A 22490-nucleotide genomic window follows, 5' to 3' on the forward strand; every position below is an offset into this window, starting at 1 on the left:
GGTATAAACAATTGTCGACCATAGCCAGAAATCAACCTCTCGGCTACAATCGTCTGGAAAAAAAAATGGTTGAATCTTAAGTCTGGATCAGTAACTAATCCCAATTCAGGCTCGACAGCCACCCCTAATTCCTCTTATAAACACCGGAGCACAATAATGTAGAGTTTACTAAAGAGCGAACAAAACAAGGCGGTAATTAGGTTTTTGATTTCTGCAATTGAACACGCACCCTACCTTAGCTCAGTTGGTAGAGCGAAGGACTGTAGTATTCAGCAGGTAATCCTTAGGTCATTGGTTCGAATCCGGTAGGTCGGATTTTATTTTTTTTTACTAGCGTAAATTTTCTTTAGAGTATAAAATTTACACGCACACAATCAAGTATACCTATTTCATACAATTCCCAATGACAGAATGGTACAGGCACCAGACCTAAATCCCAATCAGCAACAACAGGCTCGGTCCAAGGGTGACAGAAAGAGGGCATCATATTTAATCTGCTAAAAGAAGAAGGCTATTATTGGAGCGTCACACTCCAATAGAGGGGCTTCACTTGGATTCTTAGTGTCCAAAAAAGTGGTTATGGGATATCCTAACACATATACAAAATGTCTAGATTACCCTTGAACTAAAATAAAAACTTAAAAACCGTAGAAGAAATCACGGCCAGGTTTGGATTAATTCCAACCGTAGAATTTTATTTGCATGTAGTTTTACGGCCAAGTTTGGATTATTTCCAACCGTAAAAGTGGTTATGAAGAAATCACGACCAGGTTTGGATTAATTCCAACAGTAGAATTTTATTTGCATGTAGTTTTACGTCCAGGTTTGGATAGTTCCAACCGTAGAAGCTCATTTTACGTCCAGGTTGGAATGAACTACGTCCAAGTTTGGATAGTTCCAACCGTAGAATTTCATTTTCCGTCCAGGTTCCTTTTCATTCCAACCGTAAAATCTGATTTTTACGTCCAGATTCCTTTTAATTCCAATCGTAGAAGTAATTTTACCTTCAGGTTTGGATTATTTCTAACCGTAAAAGTTTATTTTACGGCCAGTGTGATTGACTAATTTTTTTTTCTTCTCTCTAGTTTTTCTTCCCTCAAAAATTTTGACCCAGAATTCACCAAGTATACAACAAAATTCATTAATTTAATTATTATCTAATTAAATTAAATTAAAATCAACTAAATAAGAGTTGTTTAGTCATTACAAAATTATTTGAGATAAGGTGTTTTTGATATTACTTATGGGTGACCCGTTTTTGTCCTATTAGGTGACGCCCCTTTAATGGAATGTGACGCCCCAATAATAGCCTTCTAAAAAAAAAGCGCAAACTCTAGGGTTTCACGAGAGGAAGCTCCGGTTTTTTCTCCCTCTTCTCTTTTGCGTTCCTTAGGTTTTCTTTTGATTTTGCGCTCTAATGGCGCAAAATCAAGATAATAATCCGCCTGTTTTAAGCAATCATCAAGTTAATCAACCTAAAAGGATATGGAATCAATCTCGAACAAAAAGTATCTATATCCCAAGGACTAACGCTGCAAACCCTAATGCTATGAACCCTAATTCGTCCGAGTTTGGGAAGCAGCACGAAGATGACAATCCTAACGCGTTTAGGAATCTGCATGAAGACGGCAATCCTAACGCGTTTAGGAATCCGCATGAAGATGGCAATCAAGGCGTGCATAAGGAAGGCTCTTATGCGGCTATATTAAAGAAGAGAACACATGTTTTGTCAAGGATTGATGTTGAAACGCTCTCTCATCCTCCAATTCGTTCTACAACAAACAATGATGTTTTGATTAAAATTCCACAAGAGACTCACGCAAGGATTAAGGCTGTGTGGAGATTTAGTTTGGTTGGGCGTTTGATATTTTTCAAAACCCTAAAATTCGAGGATGTTAAAAAAGATTTATTGAATCAATGGAAGCTATCAGGTTCGGTTCAATTTATTCCATGGAAAAAGGGATATTTTGTTATTAAGCTAGACAATGAAGATGATCGAAAACGTGTAAGCTATGATGTTCCGTGGAAGATTAAATCTGAAACAGGGTTTCAACAGCTTAAAATTCATCCATGGACGCCTATGTTTGATCCTGGGAAGGATAAGATTACTAGAGATGCAGTTTGGGTTCGTTTCACAGCTTTGCCAATGGAGTTTTGGGATGAAGAGACGATTTTTCGAATGGCAAGAGGGCTTGGTAAGCCGGTTTCTGTTGATCCGCGTACTTTGCATCATGAATATGGTTACTTTGCTGCTGCTTTGATCGACATAGATTTCTCTCAACCTTTAGGAAGGATTTTGATTGATGGTGAAGAGAATGAGGAAATCTTTGTTCAGGATTATGAAATTTTAAACAGGCCAAGTTTTTGTGATTATTGCAAATCTATTGGCCATAAAAAATCTGATTGTAGAACAAAAAAGTTTGATGATTTGAAGGACAAGGCTGATGAAGAAACTGATCCTGAGATCAAAAAATCAATTGAAGCTGATATGGATGATCTTAAGAATTTATGGCAAAAAGAACGAATTCTTAAAGGTAAGAAGAACGTGCCAGAAGATCCTCCAATCTTGGAGAAAGATCAAACTAACAAGCCTGGAGATGATCCCAAAACTATGAAGAAGAAGAATTCAATTCTTGAGATGGCTACTGGAAAGCACACAATTTTCCCCGAGCATAGTGCTAGTTCTGATGGAAAATTTGGTGAAGATGGTAATGAATCAGAGATGCATAATGATGGTGCAGCATCGTCCGCGCCGCACAATGATGGTACGTCATTATATGGGGTTCGCAATGAAAGTGTTGTCCAATCTGTGCAGCTCATTGATGGTGTTTTTCATTCCATACAATGCAGAGATGATGCCAACGATGGTGGTGAGGCTCTGCCTGGGATGCATAATGATGATGCAGAATCTGTTTTACGCAATGATGATGCTGAATCAGTTTTGTGTAGTGATGGTGCAGAACTTGCGGAAACTGTGCACGATAATTTGTGCAAGGAGGATGATAACAATTTGGAGATGCAAGAGATGGAAGCTTATAAGACTTATGAGGCCATGAAAGAGACAGCCCGGCAACGTGAGGTTGATGCTGAAGTCGCCAAAATTCAACAAGAGATTGCTAAGACAAGGCTAGAGAATTTGAAGAAGAAGGTTTTAGATTTGCAACATTCCCCAGTTAATAGTCCGACTCCTATGGATGCTCATGATGAAGCTAGTTTTAGTGAAGCCACTAAAACTTCAAGAAGATCTACTCCAGCTAAATCTTTAGAGAACTTAACGCTTTCTAATAGATTTGAAACTGGGACCGAAGAAATTGATAAGGTAGTTATTGAAACTGATGACGAAGTTGCAGATGCGGTGGACACGGTAGCAACAAATACTTCCAAGGTAGTTGAAGAGGATGCAAGAAATTTGGAGTTACTTGCTAACAAAGAACTAGATGAGCGTGAGAAGAAGGAATTGGTTGACAAAAAGAAAAAATCAAAAGTTACTAAAAAGAAGACTATTACTGTGGCAAATGTTAGTCAAGTTCAAACACGAGGCGGAAAATTTTCCAGACAGGGTTCGGCAAGCCCTTCGAAGTGCAGAGTTAATTAATGCGTGTCTTTTATTGGAATGCTCAAGGCTTGGCTAAATATGGTGCAAGGGCCAAGTTGAGTGAGTTTTATCGCTTGCACAGTCCTGATGTAATTTGTATTGCGGAGCCGCAGGTTCGTTGCACTACACGTTTTGTTAGGAATTTAAATTTGCTTGAATTTTGTGAAGATGTTATCACTAATGAGGTGAATGGTCAGAGAGGTAACATCTGGGTCTTTTGGAGGAATTCTCTGGCAAGGCCGAATGTTCTATCTTCTTCAAAACAGGTTATCACTTTGGATTTTTCTGGTAATTATATCACGGTTGTGCATGCTTCTTCTGATGCGGTGGCAAGGAGGTCTCTTTGGCGGCAACTGGGGTTGGGATTTATTTCTATTCCGTGGTTGGTGTTGGGTGATTTTAATTGTGTTTTGCATTTGGATGAAAAGAAGAGTGGAAGGACGATCAAAGAAATATTTATGAATGAATTTCGAAGTTTGATCTCTGACAATGGTTTGGTGGAAGTAGATGCTATTGGGAAGAAATTTACTTGGTCTAATTGCCGGAGTGGCATTCATAGAATCGTTTCTAAACATGATAGGGCTGTTATTAATGATGCTTGGCATGATAAGTATGCTAACTGGAGGTGCAAAGCTATGCCAAGAATTTGCTCTGATCATTCCCCTCTTTTTGGTTTTGCTTTTGATAGTCCAAGGCCAAATAGGGCTCCTTTTAGAATTCATAAAATGTGGCTTTTTCACCCAACGTTTTTGGACTTTGTAAAGGAAAATTGGAGTATCAGGCTGGATGGTGCGCCTCCTTTTGTTTTCACGTCTAAGTTGAAAAGACTGAAGGATGCATTGAAGGTTTGGAATAGAACTGTATTTGGGGATGTTCAGTTTCGCTTAAAACAAGCGGAATTGAATCTTGATAAGGATAATGATATTCTGGATCAAAATGTTAGGTGTGAGCTGCAATGTTTGAAGGTTGCCGATGCCAGGAAAGCTGTTGATGAGGTGTGGACTGAATTGGCAGTTATGCTCAAGCAAAAAACGAGAACTAGTTGGTTGGAAGATGGTGATCAAAATACTCGGTTTTTCCACAACACCATTCGTATGAGGAGAAGACAAAACACAATCTCTGAATTGAAGATTTCTACTAACTCTACTTTGTTTTTGCAGGATGAAATAAAAGATTACATTGTTGATCACTACCGTGTGAAATTCAATGGTGGAGTTGTGCATATTGATCCAAAGCTGTTTGATTATGAGCATGAAAGCATCTCAGCTGCTGAAAGCGCTTTTATGGATGCTATTCCGTCTTTGGATGAAGTTAAGGAAGTCGTTTTTGATCTGGGCGTGGACTCTGCACCTGGACCTGATGGATTTACAGGTTCTTTCTTTAGAGTCTGTTGGAACATTATTTCTAGAGATCTTTTTTATGCTATTGCAAACTGTTGGGCGATGCGGAAAATTCCTAATGGCATTAACTCTAGTTTTATTGTTCTAATCCCAAAAAATAATAAATCTGATGCTATTAAAGACTATAGGCCAATTGGTTTAATCAACTTCTTCTTCAAAATCATTACAAAGATTATGGCTACCAGACTTGGTACAGTGCTGAATAAATTGATTTCTGAGGAGCAAGTGGCGTTTATGAAGGGAAGAAACATTCATGAAAACATAGCTTTGGCGTCGGAACTGATCAATGAGATTAGTGTGGAAAGGAAGCATGGTAATGTTGGCCTCAAACTGGACATAGCCCAAGCTTTTGACACGGTTAGTTGGGAATTTGTTGTTGAGGTTTTTCGTCAATATGGTTTTTCTGATGCATGGTGTTCGTGGCTGCTTAATATTCTCAACTCTGCTCGGATTTCTATTATGATTAATGGTAGCCCTGAAGGTTTTTTCAGTATCACTAGAGGTCTGCGTCAAGGTGATCCTCTTTCACCTTTGATTTTTGTTCTTATTGAAGATGTCTTGAGCCGCAATATCTCTAAGTTGTTTGCAGCGAAAAGTATGCACCATATGGTGAGCAAGAAAGGTGTGGCGCCAACTCATTTACTCTTTGCGGATGATATTCTTATTTTCTGTAAAGGTAATCTTCACAGTTTGCAGCATTTGAAGGAGATGCTTGGTATGTATCAACTTGCTTCTGGGCAATACGTTAGTTATGCCAAAAGCAAGTTCTATTATGGTGGCGACAGGCATTCTCGTGTTGTTGCTATTGCAAACTTTATGGGCATGGAAAGGGCGCTATTCCCAGATAAGTATTTGGGAATCCAACTAAAACCTGGTATTGTGCGTCATATTCATGTTCGTCAAGTAATGGAGAAGATTATGGATAAACTGGCAGGTTGGAAGGGTAAGCTCTTGTCTTTTCAGGCTCGGCTAGTTTTGATTAAATCAGTGATTTCTAGTTATTTGCTTCATTCCATGGCTGTGTATAAATGGCCATGCACGGCTATTAAGTCAGTTGAAAGAGCCATTCGAAATTTCTTGTGGTCTGGAGATGCTGAGAAGCGTAAATACTTTACGGTTCTTTATGATGATTTATGCCGTTCTAGGCGTGAAGGTGGGCTTGGTCTTAAGAAATTGATTGATGTTAATAGGGCCATGCTTATGAAGTTGTGGGTTTCGATTCGTGACTCTGATAAGACTTGGGCAAGATTCTTGAAGGCGAAGTATTTCAAGATTAATGGCAATTTGATTGATTATAAGTTGGGTTCTTCGGTTTTTCCAGGAATCAGATTGGTGCATAATTTTGTGCAAAGGCATACGCACTCAATTATAGGTAATGGTGCTAATACTTCCTTATTTTTTGATAATTGGTGTGCTGATTTTTCAATTGCGCAAAGACTTGACATCACTAAAAAGGGTCCTAATGATTTTAAGGCCAAAGTTAGTGATACTATTGTTGATGGCTCTTGGGTTATTCCTCCAAAGACTAAGGAATTGATGATAAGATGCAATATTGATGTTGATAATTTTCCTCTTATTGGTGGTGGAGATGATTACAAAATTTGGGACTTGGACAGCAAGGGCGTGTTCTCTGTTAAGTCGGCTAAGGCTGCCATCAGGGGGCCTGCAGAAATTTCGCCAACTGCAGCTTTATTCTCGAGAAGTGTTGGGCATCCTACTTTAAGTGTTCAGTACTGGAAGTTATTTCATAAGCAATGTTGTGCTACTGATGATAATATTATGAAGAAGACAGGTAGGGAGATGCCTTCTATGTGTCGCTTGTGCAGGGAGGATTGCGAAGATGTCAGCCATATTACTTGGCATTGCAAAGTTGCTAAGAAGATTTGGAATTGGGAAGCTGATATTTTTAATCTAAAACCGAAAGAAGATCTTGTGGCCTCTTACAAGGTTGCAAAAGGGCGGAGTAGGATGATAAAGGATCTGTGGCTTGTTGCAAATCTTGCAATAGTTACGGAATTATGGAAGCTGCGCAACAAGGCTTATTATGAGAACATGTGAGTTCGATGGCTAGAATTTAAGGGACGGTTCATCAGGTAATTCGTGATAACTCAATTAGAATGAAGGACCACATGTATAATGCCTTAGATGATTTGCGAATTTTGAAGCATAGGTCTTGCAAACACTTAGTTCCAATTGAAGTTACTTGGAAGCCGCCTAATCCAGGTGAGCTTATGATCTGTTGTGATGGTGCATCACTTGGCAACCCGGGCCAAGCTGGTTATGGTATAGTTTTTCGTGATTCTAACTCGGCAGTTTTGGGAGTTTTGTGCGTTGGGCTGGGCTGGCAGACCAACTTCTATGTGGAAGTTTGTGCAGTTATCTATGGCGCAGTTGTTGCTCAAAGATGGAATGTCAAAAATCTATGCGTCAGATCGGATTCGATGAGTTGCATTTTTGCTCTTCAAAAAGGAGAGTTGTCGTGGCAGCTAATGCAGAAGTGGAGAATGGCGAAGAGTTTTTACAACAATATTAGTTATGTTCATAGCTACAGAGAGGCTAATTTTTCGGCTGATGCCTCGGCCAAACAAGCTTGTTTGTTGGCTGAGGAAAATTATGAATTTTATGAGGGTAGGCCAGATTTTATTCATTCTGTTGAATGGCCTAGAGAGGTTTATTTTCGTTTTAAATAGGTTTTATTGGCGTGCAGCCTTTTGACTTGGCGCTAATATAGCCTAGTCCCTGTACAGTTTCGCTTTTTTATTCTATTTTTGTTGACCGAGTAAAAAAAAAATAATAGCCTTCTAAAATAATTAGAGTAGAATACCATCACAGCAGCTGACAGAATGGTAAAGGAACCAGACCTACAACCAATGACAGTAAACCAAATGACTGAAACCAAAATTACTTCGCAACTATGCTTACCATATATCAGTACTGAAATCAGTGTTGTCCATATGCAAAAGAAACTCGCTACTCTTTCAATCTGAAATATTCAACTGCATTAACTCCTTTATTCACTGCTAGTTTATCATGTAACTCTGGTCGTCTCAAAATGTTTTCAATCGTAAACCACGCACCACACATGAGCTAGACCACAGTATAATCATAATTAGATATACACGGAATTTCATATTGATACATTTATAAGTAAAATACACCTTTCTTTAAGTTTATATTAAAAAAGAAAACTTATATTCGTGGCAAGGAAGATACATAACCAGATAACCTTCAAGAACTATTTGATTTGGCTGCTCCAAAATTTGTTCTCCCACATCTCCACCTTTCTAACAGATTGTTCTTTTTTTGAACGTATAGAACGAAACGATGGAGGATCAAATGGAGGAGGCATAATGCATGGACCACTATCACTAGGATATTTCACCATGGATGCCATCATGAAATTTTTCTCAACTCCATTTGCTGGGCAAGCCATGGTCTCAGAACAAAGTTCTACTGAGTTTGGGGGTATTGTAGGTCTATATGTCAACAGTTTGGCATATTCGTTTAATAGATGAAACATATAGTCATAAACAAAATCCATCGTTAGATTTTTGTGGACGAAATCACTGGAAGCCTTTCCAATGTCCTGAACCTGTTAAATTTACAGAGATTACTTAGGAGCTACAAATTTGACAACATTTTAAACAAACCAATAAGAAATCTGTATGTTTTAGTTGCTAAATACTCTCATATATATTGCAGAGAGGGGTGTATAAAGATGAGAGAGACAGAGATGGTCACCTTCTGTTTGTGTCTGTTACCCCAATCAACAGCGAACTTAATGGATCTGCACTTGTCATCGACCTTAACCGGCCAGTAGTGTTTCATAGGTTCTAAGCTTCTTGTGAAGAAATCATAGTACAGGGGCTTAACCAGCAATGTAAGAGAATCGCAAGCTAAAATATACTTTTCGCTGACTGACCAAGCTGATCCCTCAATATAGATCTTGTATCTATGAGAAACATTAGCAGGAAACCTTATTTCCCTGATACAATCTAAAAATGAACTGAAAATGAATGAAGTTCAAGATAGTACTTTGTATGACCTGTGAGTGCATTGGTCTGCTAAATTGGATTGTTGGAACCCTTTTTGAATCTCATGCCCCCAATCCTGTGGATACAGTGGTTAGCTGCTACAGCATTTTACAATCATACGCTGTTATTCGTAAACTCTGACTTTAGTTCGAATCTTTCCTTTATCTGCTACAGCATTTTACAATCATACTGCTACAGCATTTTACAATCTTTCCTTAAGTCCTAAAGAGTAGTGGTAAGCCAATCAAAAGATAGAGGAGCCAAATAATACAATTCAAGCTTTTGAAATGCACTTTTTACTACTTAGTTGGCATTTACAGTTACGGTGTTTCCTGTTGCACTGAAGTTTAAAATTTTCTGTAAATTTCATGCAAGTTTTTTGTACATAGTCATTACCTGGGCATAGAGCCGAGCTCCCCAATCCTGTTTGTCAGAGACATTGCATTTGAGAAGGTCTTTCCTGGTTTCAGCTACTTCAGGGTTCCCTTTCCAGTATGCATAAGGTTCCCTTTCTATCCATTTCTTCTTCCTATTTCCCTCTTTCAGCTCCTCCAATAGAGTGTCCCATGGTTTTATATTAATTTCAGGCCTGTAGAATATAGACACACAATTTTATATACCAAAAAGAAATTGTGTAAATATATAGAGATACAAGTTTTTCTTTTTTCATCTTATGAAGTATGATGGATGATGATGTTTTTAGCAATATCTATATCTATAACCCATCGATTAATGCATTCATGTTGACAAACTCGAAAGCATACATTTCATGATATCTTTAAGCGTGACACATTCATGAGAAGAACCAACAAACCAGTGTGCTTCTAAAAACTAGAGCACCTTCTAAAGCTCCAACCCAATATAATTCAAATGTTAAGCACTCTGAAGATCCAAAAAGATGCTACTTGATTCCAAATAAACATTCTTAAGAATTACCATGAAACATCCTTTGAAATCACAACCTTTATCTTGGTCTTCGTTTGAACCTCAGTTATACGAGCATTAATTTGAAATGGAACCTCTATCTTTTCAGATATAGCTAAAGGATTCAAAGCAGAGCAAGAGGAAGGAGAAAAGGTTAACAGCAATTACCAACCCCAAAAGGACCAATCTGGAAAGACGATGTCCAAAGTTGAGTCGTCTGCACAATAACGAAACACCGGTGGAGGAGCAGTGGCGTTAGGTTGCTTATACTCACTAGAGCTGACAACTGGCCAGTCAACGCAGTCAAACATCAAATCCAAGTCTGGCAACTTCCCTGGATACCTCCTCAGTAGCTGTAGAATTCCCCATAAAGTAAATGTATCTCTTGTTTGAAAAGCCTTCTCATACATTTCCAGATAAGCTTTACCGTTAACAATAACTAATCTGAAGTTTGCTGTCCTGTTTGCACGCATTACCATCTCTTTCGTGATCCCAGTATTTCTCCATGGCCAAAGATCTTCATGGATCCAGCGGAAATAATCAGGGCATGTTTTTGTTGAGGGTAATGAATTTTCGACTGTGTTGGTTGACGAAATTAATGTTCCTGGATAACTTATAGGACAGGTATTGGTCAGGTTTCCATTCGAGCAGTTAAGTGGAATCTCTAATCTCTTTGGGGATTCTTTCCTTTGAATTAGACTCTTGGTGTTTTTCGAGGTCGTGCTAAAACTATTTCTGAGTATAGGCTGCAAAAGATAACATGCAACACCAAAGACATGCATAAGTTATTTGATAAACCAAGCACCAAACTGAAAACAATACAAAAAATCTACCACATTTTGAAACGAAATTAATTAAAATCGAAGCAGATGTAAGTTTCCGATAAACCTAAGAACTAATCTACATTTGATGTTCTATCAGTAAATTTGATGTCTCAATTGTCCTTGACAATGATTAGTCAATTCTAATAAAAATTGGTTCTACCAGTCTAGCCCACCTGAAATGTAATTTCTGGCTCCAATATCTCAGTAAGTCTTGCATAGCGACTCTAGAAGTAAAATCAACATTGCGAAAGTGTATTTGAGGGGGAAATGAATAATCATCCATTACCGAAGCTACATTGTCAGTTAGATGTTAATGTAGTAACAGCAATTAACCACAATTAAAAAAAGATTAGCATGCAAGCTAGGTTTAAGAGAAAAAAAGAACTTACAGAATCAATGTGGCGAGAACAAATGTAACCAACAAAGAAGAGAATGAAGATGAATACAAGTGTTGAAGTAATTTTTATTCCTGTAGGCGTTTTCATGTTTCTACTCTTTAATGGCAGAGTTAACATTTCTGAAAAGCTGTTAGAATCTCCAGATCTGTTCTTCTTTTCTTTGCATTGATGATGAGGGCAAAATCACGAGACAGGTGGAGGAGAAGGAGTAGGATATTTTTGTGGGAAATTTGACTCTTCCCCAATTCTCTTTACAGGTGTTAGTTTTCTGTCGGTAACGGCAGTATGGATATTTATTTTTTTGAACCAAGGAAAGAACTTATATTAAACATGAGTAATTGATACATCATAATTTATGTAGGGAATTAACAAAGGAGGTGGATGAAACCACCAATCCCCACATAGATTATGTTTATAAGCTGCCTTCCCTATTGCATCTGCAGCTTTATTACCAGACCTATACACAAAACTACAAGACCAACCAGGATTAATATTACATATGTTTACACATTTTCGCAGAAGAGGCATACTCTGCCAGTGACAAAGAGAAGATTGTTGTTGAAGAAAAGAACAAATTCCCAGATTATCAGATTCAAAAATCACATGAGACCAACCATTTGAATCTGCCAGTTGCATAGCCTCCAACATTGCCCATGGTTCGGCCTGTTGAGCATTACTAGCTCTTCTCAAGGCTCCCCTTCCCATGACATATGCCCCTGTAGAGTTCTGAATTATAATTCCAATACCAGCTAACAAAGAACTAGAATTATAAGAAGCATCGATATTAATTTTTAGTTACTGCAAAGGAGGAGGTTCCCATTTATGATGTGAAAGCTTATTATGAACATTAGGATGATTGTAGTTAGCAGGAGTGTTTCCTTGATGATGCTGGAGAATGTATGAAGTGACCTGATGGACTACAGAGTTATGGTTGGGAGTGGTATTGTTAAAAACAACACTACACCGAAGCTTCCATATGAAATGCATGATCCACATAGCTAAGTGAACAATCTCATGGGACTTCTGGATGTTGATGATGGAGTCTTTGAGTCGCCAAGTCTGAATCCAAGATAAGAGAGAAGAGTGCTGCAAAATAAAGTGAAACTGATGAGGTAAAAAATACTGCCATATTGCCCTAGAGAAAGGGCAATGAAGTAATAGATGGTCCAGATCCTCCATTTGATTGTGGTTGCAAAGTACACAGTGTAAATCAGCATTATGCACATGGGTGAAAATTCTTGCTTTGACTGGAACAACATTGTGAATAGCTCTCCACAGGAAAATCTGAAACTTGTAAGGTACTTTCAACTTCCAAAAAGATAACCAAAAATGTTGAGATAAACCCATGGAGTTATCTGTTAGGATATCTTTATCACACAACATCTTATAAGTTGAGGCAGTAGTAAAAATACCAGTGGTTGTAAAGGGCCAGATTAATTTATCCTCTTGATCTAACTGAATGGGAATGGTTAAAATGGAGTTCACCTGATCAGCTGTAAAGAGAAGGCGAAGAAGCGACACATTCCACTGTTCAGTATCAGTATCTATAAGATCAGAAACCAACTGATAGTTAGAAGTATTCAAATCACCCCAGTCCTGTAAAGCAGAATTCAGAGAAGGAATCCAGTTAGAAGTCCAGATGTTGATATGAGCTCCATTACCAACTTGCCATTTAGCATTTTTCAACACAATCTCGAGCCCAATAGAGATACTTTGCCAAATCCAACTTGAATTTAAGTTAACCGGTGGAGGGAAGAAACGCAGGTCATGATGAGGAAAATGTTTACCTTTCAACAACTTCGCCCATAAAGCATCTTGGTTATGTAATTGCCAAGCTAGTTTCGCAAGAAAAGCTAAGTTATAGTTGCATAAATTTTTAAGTCCTAAACCACCTAGCCTTTTAGGTAAACATACCTTTCTCCAAGAAATGTACTTTTGAGAACGTGGCTTGATGTAACTGTTCCACCAATAGCTTCTCTGAATTCTTTCCATTTGTTGAAGAGTTGCTTCAGGTAGTTTGAAAACCTGCATTTGATACATACCCATAGAGCTTAGAACAGAATTAACCTGAGTAGTTCTTCCTGCTTGATTCACAATTTTGCTCTGCCAGCCCTGCAATCTATTATTCATGTTATCAATAACACCCTGACAGTTCTTATGTCTGGATCTATGCAGCAGAAGAGGTATACCCAAGTATTTTTCGCCAAGTCCCATAACTTTCATACCAAGAATACCAGTGATATTAGACTTATGAGCATTAGAAGTGTGCTTGCCAAAAAATAAGGTTGATTTGCATATTTATCACCTGACCTGAAGCTTGTCCAAATATATGAAGCAAGTGTTGAAGCTGCTGCATTTGAGTAGAATCAGCTTCAAAAATAACAAACAATCATCCGCGAAGAACAGATGATTAATTAAAGGGCAGTGATGATTAATTCTAATCCCTGAAAGACAACCAGAGTCCACATTAAGCTGCAAAAGTCTAGAAAAAGCTTCCATGAAAAGAAATAAAAAAGGAGACAACGGGTCTCCTTGACGAATACCCCGAGTCGGAGAAAAAGTTGAAGAAGGACTGCCATTGATAAGAATGGAAATATTTGAAGTAGAAATACACTGCTCTATTAAACTAATCCAATCATTATGAAAACCCAATTGCCGAAAGATGGAAAGCAGAAAATGACCATTCAACCCTGTCGAAAGCTTTCGACATGTCTAATTTCAAACCAACCAAAGCCTTCTTAATCTTTTTACGTTTCATACTAAACAAAATCTCATGAGCAATAATGATATTGTCATGGATATGTCTTCCTGCAACAAAGGCAGTTTGAGTAGGGGAGATAATATCAGGAAGAAGGGGTTTAAGACGGTTAGCTAAAATTTTAGAAATAATTTTATAGCTAACATTGCACAGACTTATGGGTCTGTAATCAGCAGGTTTTTGGGTTTGAAATTTTAGGGATTAAAACCTGATATGTGATTGATGGCTTTGAGCATATGTTTATGAGTGAAAAAGTATTGAACCATGGAGATTACCTCAGTGCCAACAACATCCCAACAATGTTGATAAAATCCAGCTTGGAACCCATCATTACCCGGAGAAGCCCAAGGCTTGATTTGAAATACCACATCCTTTATTTCTTGAGCATGAGGCACCTGGATAAGGCAATTGTTCTGTATTTCTGAAACACAAGGTTGAAAAAGCTGCAGAATCTCGTTATTAATCTGAGGCTTAGAAGAAGTAGCAATATTCTTAAAATGGTTAGTAAATATAGCTTCAATATCACTTCTGCTATCAAACCAAATGCCCAAGGGACCCTGGATAGAATTGATAGTTGACTTCTCTTATTGTAATTGACTATCGAGTGAAAATAAGAAGTGTTTCTATCTGCTTCAAGAAATTTATCACCTGCTTTTTGCATGAAGAACTCTTTTTGAATCAAAAGCCATTGCTGCAAGGAAGAGCTTAGATGCTTAACTTGAGGATGAGAAGAAGGCAAATTGCGGTCATAGCAAAATTGTAGCTGCTTCTGAATATTTTGAAGGTTATTCTCGATGTTGCCAAAAGAAAGTCGTTTCCATATCTGCAGCTGAGTTCTGGTTAGTTTTAATTTACTAGAAAACTGAAACGAAGGAGACCCCGAAAATCGTTGCTGCCATGCGTGCAATAGTATCAGTACAAGAATCCATTTTAAACCAACACTTGTAGAGTTTAAAAGGAGAATGTTTTGTAGCAGAAGGAACTGTATGTAGCAAATCGGGCTGTGATCCGAAGCAACAGGTACTAAATGTTGAAGATGTGCATTTGTGTAGTGGTTGATCCAGCGATTATTCACTAAAGCTCTATCTAGACGAGCAGAGACATGATCATCTCCACTACGATGATTTGACCAAGTTGTGTCAGCTCCTGAGTAACCTAAGTCAATGAGACCTAGTTGCTGAACAAAATTTCTAACATGTCTAGCATGATGAGGATGAGTGACACTAGAGCTATGTTTCGGTCATGCATGGTGAAGTTTAAATCACCAGAAGAACCCAAGGAAGATCAACAAACAAATGCATATTAATAAGATATTGCCACTGGTTAGCATTTTCTGTATCATCATGAGCACCATACATGAAGGTTATCAAGAAATCCATATTATTATCATGAGTATGGACAATAGCATGGATAGTTTTAGAGGTTGTATGCATGATTTCAATATCAATTCCATTTTTCCATCCAAGAGAGATACCTCCAGAGAGACCGAAAGAGGGATGAAACCAGTAATGAGGATATTTAGTTTTAGAAAGATAAAATCTCATATTATTAGACTGAGCTTTGGTTTCACACAAGAAAAAAATATTTGGGTCATTGTTGGTCAAACAGAAATGAAGATAATCACGGGTATGAGGGTTACCTATACCTTGACAGTTCCAGGAAAGAATTTTCATGACGGTAATAACAGAGAAATTCAAAAAAAGACTGCAAGAAAACAACAAAAGAAAAAACAAAGCAAAAATGAATAAAGAAGGATAAGTTTTGACAATCACCTATTGCCATGCATCAGTATGATTCTGTGCATTATAAACAGAGGCTGCAGAAATGTCCCAAACATTATCTATGGCTGAAGCAGTGGTATCATCTTCAACAGAGACAGTATCATCCACTTGAGAAGTAACCACATTGTCATCCAAATCAGCATCAGGAATATGCGGCTCAGAAGTTATAACCAAAATAGGTGTACGACGATATCTTTTCTTAACACCACTAGTACTAGCACCGTCACTATTCATAGTATAAGATGGTCTCAAAGAAGAAGAGGGTTGAGCTTGATTGTGATATGAATAGGAAGCACCAGAACCTGAATCAGTGGCCGAGAAGATTGAAAGGCGCATACCATCAAAGGGTCTAGGCTGTTGTTCAATAGGTTGTCGTAGTCTATCACGCCTCTGAGATCCATGATGTAGAAAGAGTTGTGCTTCTTGCTCAGGATTCCTTTGAGGAGGCAAAATGGGCTCTACAAAACCAAAACCACGAACAATTTCTTCCATCTCATGACGGGTATGAGTCATATTAGCACAGTCAATCTCTTCATGATTAGGAACTTTACATTCAGGACAAAGACGATATGGCTGTTTCTCATAAAAAAACCAATCCACCTAGTTACACCAGCAGCATTAGCAGTAGTTATACCAATAATAAGGGGAGTGTTAACATTAATGAGAACAAGAGCTCTATACTTAGAGGATGTAGGAGGGTTCACACCATATGGTTCTATAACTCTAACTTCCCCAACAATATTACCAAACATTCGAATAATATCAGCATAGGTGAATTCAGGTAAAAGATATTTATACTCTAACCAAAAAGGAGAAACCGAAAAATCCAGTAGATGATAATCCATAGTGGGATTCCAATCCTTTAAAACAATCAAATGACCATCAAGGTTCCAAGCTCCACCAAATAAAATTGCATCTTTATCTTCTGAAATTTTAATCTTGATAACAAAAATATTTGGTTCTAAACCACGCACCTGGACAAACCATTGATTGTGTCTTCGAAGATGAGGCCAAATAAATTTAGTTGCACGTTCAGCATCCTGCCAAGACATAACCCCCGGAGCATAAAGCTTACCAGCAAGACTAAACTTCCAATCCCTAATTCCAGCTAAGATAGTAGTGTTAGAATGCATAATCACTCTTCTCCTAATAGGCTCTTCACTGATAGAAACACTTTCCATTTGGTGAGCAATATTATTCAAAAAAGGACGAGCCATGAAAATAAAGAGAAAGAAGATGATAACAAAACAGAAGAGGGTATGAAGAAAGAAGAAGGTTGTGAGGTGGGTTTTATAAACAAAACATGAAGGAGGTGGCAAGAGGTAAAAGGGATAAGTATGGGTTAAAGGTTTAAGAAATTGGAAGAACAGATAAAAAGTTATAGGAATCAAAGCTTCTAAAAAAATTAAGATAACATCAGAAGCGGAGGTCGATAAAGGTAGCAGCTTGTTAAAACCAAAACAATGATTCCCAAACAGATACCGATGGATCGACAAGATAAAGATGAATAAGGTACACACCACTGTTAGATAAGGCCAACTTTTGAAGATTCCAACTTTGATACTGCCAACCATTGAGAAACCCAGATAATTGATGGGACAATACTGCAACACCATGCGTGGCAACAGATAAAGGAGAAGATTAATCTTCCATTAAAGGGAAAAACAGATCAATTAGAACCAGAGATCGACACGAAGAAAGGGAGAAAAAGAAAAATAAAAACTAGGGTATCAAAAAAAGAGAGAATTTTACAATAAATTCAAAAACCAAAACGAGTTATCATACAGAAAGATTCAGACAAGAATTAAAAGCTGATGATTGAACAAATTAAAAACAGATCAGATCAAAATAATTGAGAACGGATTTGGGTTGACTAATTTTGACTAGGTGTTTGAATTTTCGCAAGAGAGAGATCTACGGCGAGACTACAAGGCAGTATGGATTGAGAAAACGAGTAACACCCACTAAGCTCCAAGTTTAAAAGTTTGCCAGTCACTCCAGTCACGTGTGTGTGAGGCTTGTAAAACTTATTGTTTAAAAGCCAAAACTACCCTTCCGATTTTTATTATTTTTTTTTGAAGCATGATGTATTAGAAAAGAAACTAAACTGTTATTACACGTGGGAACGTGACTCTCCTGGAGTCGCTTAATAAAATTTGATTAATAAAAGCCGGATTCGCCTGATCCCATATTGTTGCTGAGTGGTTTCTGGATTGGCTACCGTCTGCTGCATAGTTTGTTATACCATCTGCTGCTTGGTTTCCTTTCCTATAATTGTGCTGAATAGCACAGAAAGGAATTTGACTCATTCGGTGTTTAATTTCTGCGATCATTTCTGAAATACACCAAGGGGCTTCCGTTGGAGTTTTAATGAAGTGCATGAGATTTTTTGAGTCCGTCTCAAATAACACTTTAGTCCATCTTCTTTCAGTTGCGATTCTGGTTGCTAGCACCGTTGCCCATGTCTCTGATGTGAGCGTCGTGGTTATTCCGAGAGGTTGTGCAATAGTCATTATCGTTCGCACGTTCGAATCTCTACAGATGAATCCTGCTCCCGCCATACCCGGGTTGCCTCTAGCTGCCCCCATCTGTATTCACTTTAATCCAATCTATTTCTGGATGGCCCAAACCTACCTGAATGGTTGTAGTCGTCTTGGTTATGTTTGTTGTAATTCTGGAAGGCGGTTCCCCCGGAAGAACTGGTGGGGAATTATGTTTTTCCCATTCAAATTCTTGTTGTTGTGTGAATGACCTTGTCAGGATGTCTGTATGAGTGGAATGCTCTTGATTGAACACGAGGTCATTTCTTGACGTCCATAGTGACCATAGTAGAAAACAACATGAAGTGACAGAAGATGTATTTCCCTGTATTTGTAGTATTTGTGAAATTGTTGTTTGATGGTTTAAGGAAATTGGTTGGTTGTTACCTAGGGATCGGTTTATTGATATGCGGTTAGATAGGCTGGTCCAAGTGGACATAGCCACCGGGAAATGTATAAGCATGTGTTGAGATGTTTCTGGCTCGGAATTGCATCGGGGGAAAATGTTGGAAGTGGATAGGTTGATGTGATATAGCATATACAAAGTCGGCAAACCTTCATTTATAGCTTTCCACAAGAAAAGCTGAATTTTTGGAGGACAGGGTAAGGTCCATAAAAATTTAGTTGTTGGGACGGGGTTTGAGTGTGCGAGGTTATCTTGCTGTGTGAAACAACTATACCCGGGGGCGGTCGTGTATTCTCCCAATTTAGAGTGGGGCCAGATTATTTTATCTGTAATGCTGTCAAGAGAAAGGTGTATATTTATAATGTGTTGGATGGAATTAGGTGGGAGGTTGTTTAGCTGATCATGTCTCCAATATTGAGAAAATTGGTCAATTAAATCAGCTACAAATTGTATAGGGTGGCATTGGGCAGGATCAAGGTTTTGAAAGTGGGGTATTGTTGATGGTGGATTTTGACAAAGGTCAAAATAGTAAAATCATGATACTGCATGTTTCTGACCCGGCTTCAGGAACGCTTGTGACGATTCGTGAACCGTTTCACGAGCTCTGATCGAGTTCCTCTCAGAGCCATGATGAATATGATTCTCGAAAGGCCTCTCACTAGCTGAGCGTTCGATGCTGCGCATTTCATCATGACCTATATGTAGAATAACATTATTGGGTGGTCCTACTACATAATTGTTTGTTGAGAGGGATTAATGCCTTCAGGACGTCGGCGATACTCGTTGTTCCCTGACTACATAGAGACTCCTCTCTACATAGAAGAAAGATTGGGCGGTCCTCCTACATAATTGTTTGTTGAGAGGGCTTAACGCCTTCAGGACGTCGGAGATACTCGTTGTTCCCTGACTATGTAGAGAGACCGTGTATAGATTCAGGCGGCGCTCCTACATAATTGTTTGTTGAGGGGGCTAAACGCCTTCAGGACGTTAACGTTGCACGATTGTTCCCTGACTATGCACCTTTTCAGAACGAGTATGATGCTTCAACTGTATGATATCTCGATTCTACAATAGATTAATTCTACCGTGACATTCGCCACTGAATTCCTAGAAAATAACCTATTATATCTCATTACTCCGTTCCATGAATCCCGGCTGACTCCATGGATTAGTAATAGATAACCAATTCATCTCATTACCCCGTTTCCTGAATTCCCCGGCTGAATTCATGGATTAGTAATAGATGCACAATCCATAATTATTGCTCTGTTTCATGAATCATTTTCCGCTGAATTTCATAAATTAGTAATAATTACTCAACAGTCGGGCATCTGGATTATCACCGAGTAAGCCCCAATAAAATGGTGCAAGTGTACTTAACAATGATGCACGAACGAGCACCCAAATGCATGAACGAGCGTTCGAAAATATGGACAAATGAGGAATCCTACACAAAACAGGAGAGAGAAAATAATAATAAAAAATAGAAAAGAGGCGCCTAGGGACCGGGCCCACCGGCCGGCCGGCCATGCCGCCGTGGCCGGTCCCTCATGCCTCTTCCTTTTATTTTTCTTATTTTATTTATTTTCATGAACGCATGAAAACTCCTTCATTCAAGCAACTTTCCTTGTTTGAGTGAAACTCACGGTTTCTCCATATTTTCACCGTTTCATGAAAAATAATAAAATAGGGAAAGGTATCGTGGGACCGGGCTACCTAGCCGGCCGGCCATGCCCTAGCCGTGGCCGGTCCCACACCTTGCAATCTCTTATTTTCATAATTATTATTTCCCTCATCTCATGAAACTCCTCCGTTTGAGCAAAAATCATGGTTTCTTCATATTTTTTCAAATATTGCTCAAACCATGAAAAAGCCAAAGACTCAAATGGTAACATGACCGACTAGGCTACTCACGCTAAATATTAAAATATTATTATTTTAATATTTTCCAAATTTTGATCAAACGAGCAAAGTCCTACTTGCTCATTCAAGCGAAATCAAGAATTTCATTCAAAGATCGAACTCTTCTGAAAATCTGAGATATTGCTCAAAGGCACACCAGAAAATAACAAAACTCTCAGAACTGAGACACAGACATAATGGCGACACAGGCATGCTTCCTTGACTGACCAAGGCCGGCGCTAAGGATTGCAAGGAGCCGGTCCCACACATTCTTACAAATTTGACCTAATTTGCTCAATTGCTCATATTGGGTCCAAACTCTTTCCAACCAACTTGGAATTTGCTCAATCGACCATCAGCTGGTCACACGTCACTAAGGGCCGGTTATATGCTCCCTTGGCCGGTCCCTCACTTCTCCATAATTAGGTTTTATCACCTAATGCTCAGATGAGCATTATTCTAATAAATGGTCAACACCAGCATTTGATCATTCTTTCACCAACCGGTCAACTGAGGACCCTCGTGCATGCTCACTTGAGCACTTGGGCACCACATGGTCGTCCATCATCCCATGTGGTCTGTGACGCCCCAACTCTTAAACCTGCTTAGCTAATAGGATTACAACCTAATTGAAGCATCCAAAACTAGATTACCTATTTAAAGAATCATAATTACAAAAAGTTCTACTACAAACCCAAACTCTCTGATATTATATAGACGAAAGTCTCTCGAGTGATATGAGTATGATAATGTGTTGCTTTACAGAGAAAGAAAGAATACATTTATAAAAGATAAATAAACATCTTTAGTTCACTAAGACTTTACGCTACAGAAACGAATATCTTCACGTGCACCATTTCTTCTGATTACTGAAACTGAAGTGGGAACGAGTGAGCACATCATCCCAAAGGGGTGCCCAATGGAAACAAATAACATTCAAGTAATCACTAACATACATCGCAGTTCTTACCATCAAGACCAGATAGTTCAGACAAACAAACATAATATGCACACGAGTGAATTCCCAAAAATAAAATAGTATATACAATATTCAAGCGGCTTACCCCGACCTACTATAGATATAAAAAGTAAAGTGCGTAATATTTAACCGGCTTTCCCCGGTCTACTAAAAATGTAAAGTGTGTAATATTCAACCGACTTTTCCCGGCCTACATAGAACATAGCAAGAAGTCGTGGGCAAACACGATCACTCCTTGCGGGGATTCACACAACACATATTTACATTCATTGCAAACATTGTACATACTGATATTAAAAACACATCATACTCGCAAATAGAAAGAAAGCTCAATGATTACAAGAAGGTTACAGAGTTCCCACCTGGTTTGATGACATGCCATGTCTACCTCAAGATCCGCAGTCCACTAGATCATCCTTTGATTGTTGTTAAAATAAAAAGGGTAATTGTTAATCATACAAGCACTCCAAGAGTTTGGCCAACAGGCTCACACAAGAATCAAACAAGTCTATCTAATGGTTCTAAACTCATTTATGGTTCTACACCTTTTATTTATCTATCTTTAGCACAAAACGTTTATTAATTTAATTAGTTTGATTCTATAATCCATTAGCTAAGTCTTATGAATATCTACAACTTTGTAGAAGGAACCAAAGTCTAAATCAGACCATAATGTCCAGTACACCAAAATAGGAAAACTAAACCTAATCCCAAGTCCACCAAACCAGCCCATTAATCTAAGGTCTAGTCCACCAGAGTCAACTAACGGTCACTGACGGTCAAACTGACGGTCATATGTCAACTAACAGTCAAGGTCTAGGTCAATGTCAAAGTCCAGTCAGCAGGTCAATGTTCTGAGCCAATTAAGGAATCGGTCAACTGAGTCAAACTGATTCAACTCAATCAGATAAACTGAGTCAGACAGAAAAGAATCTAAGTCAGTTAAACT

At 38.4% G+C, this 22490-nt stretch overlaps 1 protein-coding gene and 1 non-coding gene across 2 annotated transcripts; one reads left to right on the forward strand and one right to left on the reverse strand.

Annotated features, from left to right (window-relative positions):
- Positions 1-229: 229 nt before the first annotated feature.
- TRNAY-GUA lies at positions 230-315 on the forward strand. Its single transcript is given in 2 exon segments — positions 230-266; positions 280-315. It is a non-coding gene; the product is annotated as a tRNA-Tyr (tRNA).
- A 7677-nt stretch (positions 316-7992) lies between these two features.
- On the reverse strand, positions 7993-11443 carry LOC113308691 (O-glucosyltransferase rumi homolog). The gene is made up of 6 exons (XM_026557160.1): positions 11167-11443; positions 10122-10699; positions 9426-9618; positions 9041-9105; positions 8737-8947; positions 7993-8587 (listed from the first exon to the last, which is right to left on the reverse strand). The coding sequence occupies exons 1-6, from the start codon at positions 11290-11292 to the stop codon at positions 8231-8233; spliced, it is 1530 nt and encodes a 509-aa protein (XP_026412945.1). The 5' UTR covers positions 11293-11443; the 3' UTR covers positions 7993-8230.
- Positions 11444-22490: the final 11047 nt, after the last annotated feature.

Source organism: Papaver somniferum, chromosome 1, assembly GCF_003573695.1.
Source record: "Papaver somniferum cultivar HN1 chromosome 1, ASM357369v1, whole genome shotgun sequence".
In the NCBI taxonomy this organism is placed as follows: Eukaryota; Viridiplantae; Streptophyta; class Magnoliopsida; order Ranunculales; family Papaveraceae; genus Papaver; species Papaver somniferum.

Excerpts from the sequence above, each read along its gene's own strand:
- LOC113308691 (XM_026557160.1), bottom strand. The coding sequence starts at position 11,292 with ATGTTAACTCTGCCATTAAAGAGTAGAAACATGAAAACGCCTACAGGA. Across the intron at positions 9,106-9,425 it reads GAGCTCGGCTCTATGCCCAG|GATTGGGGGCATGAGATTCA; the intron begins GTAATGACTATG and ends CTGTATCCACAG. Across the intron at positions 8,588-8,736 it reads GTAACAGACACAAACAGAAG|GTTCAGGACATTGGAAAGGC; the intron begins GTGACCATCTCT and ends TAAATTTAACAG.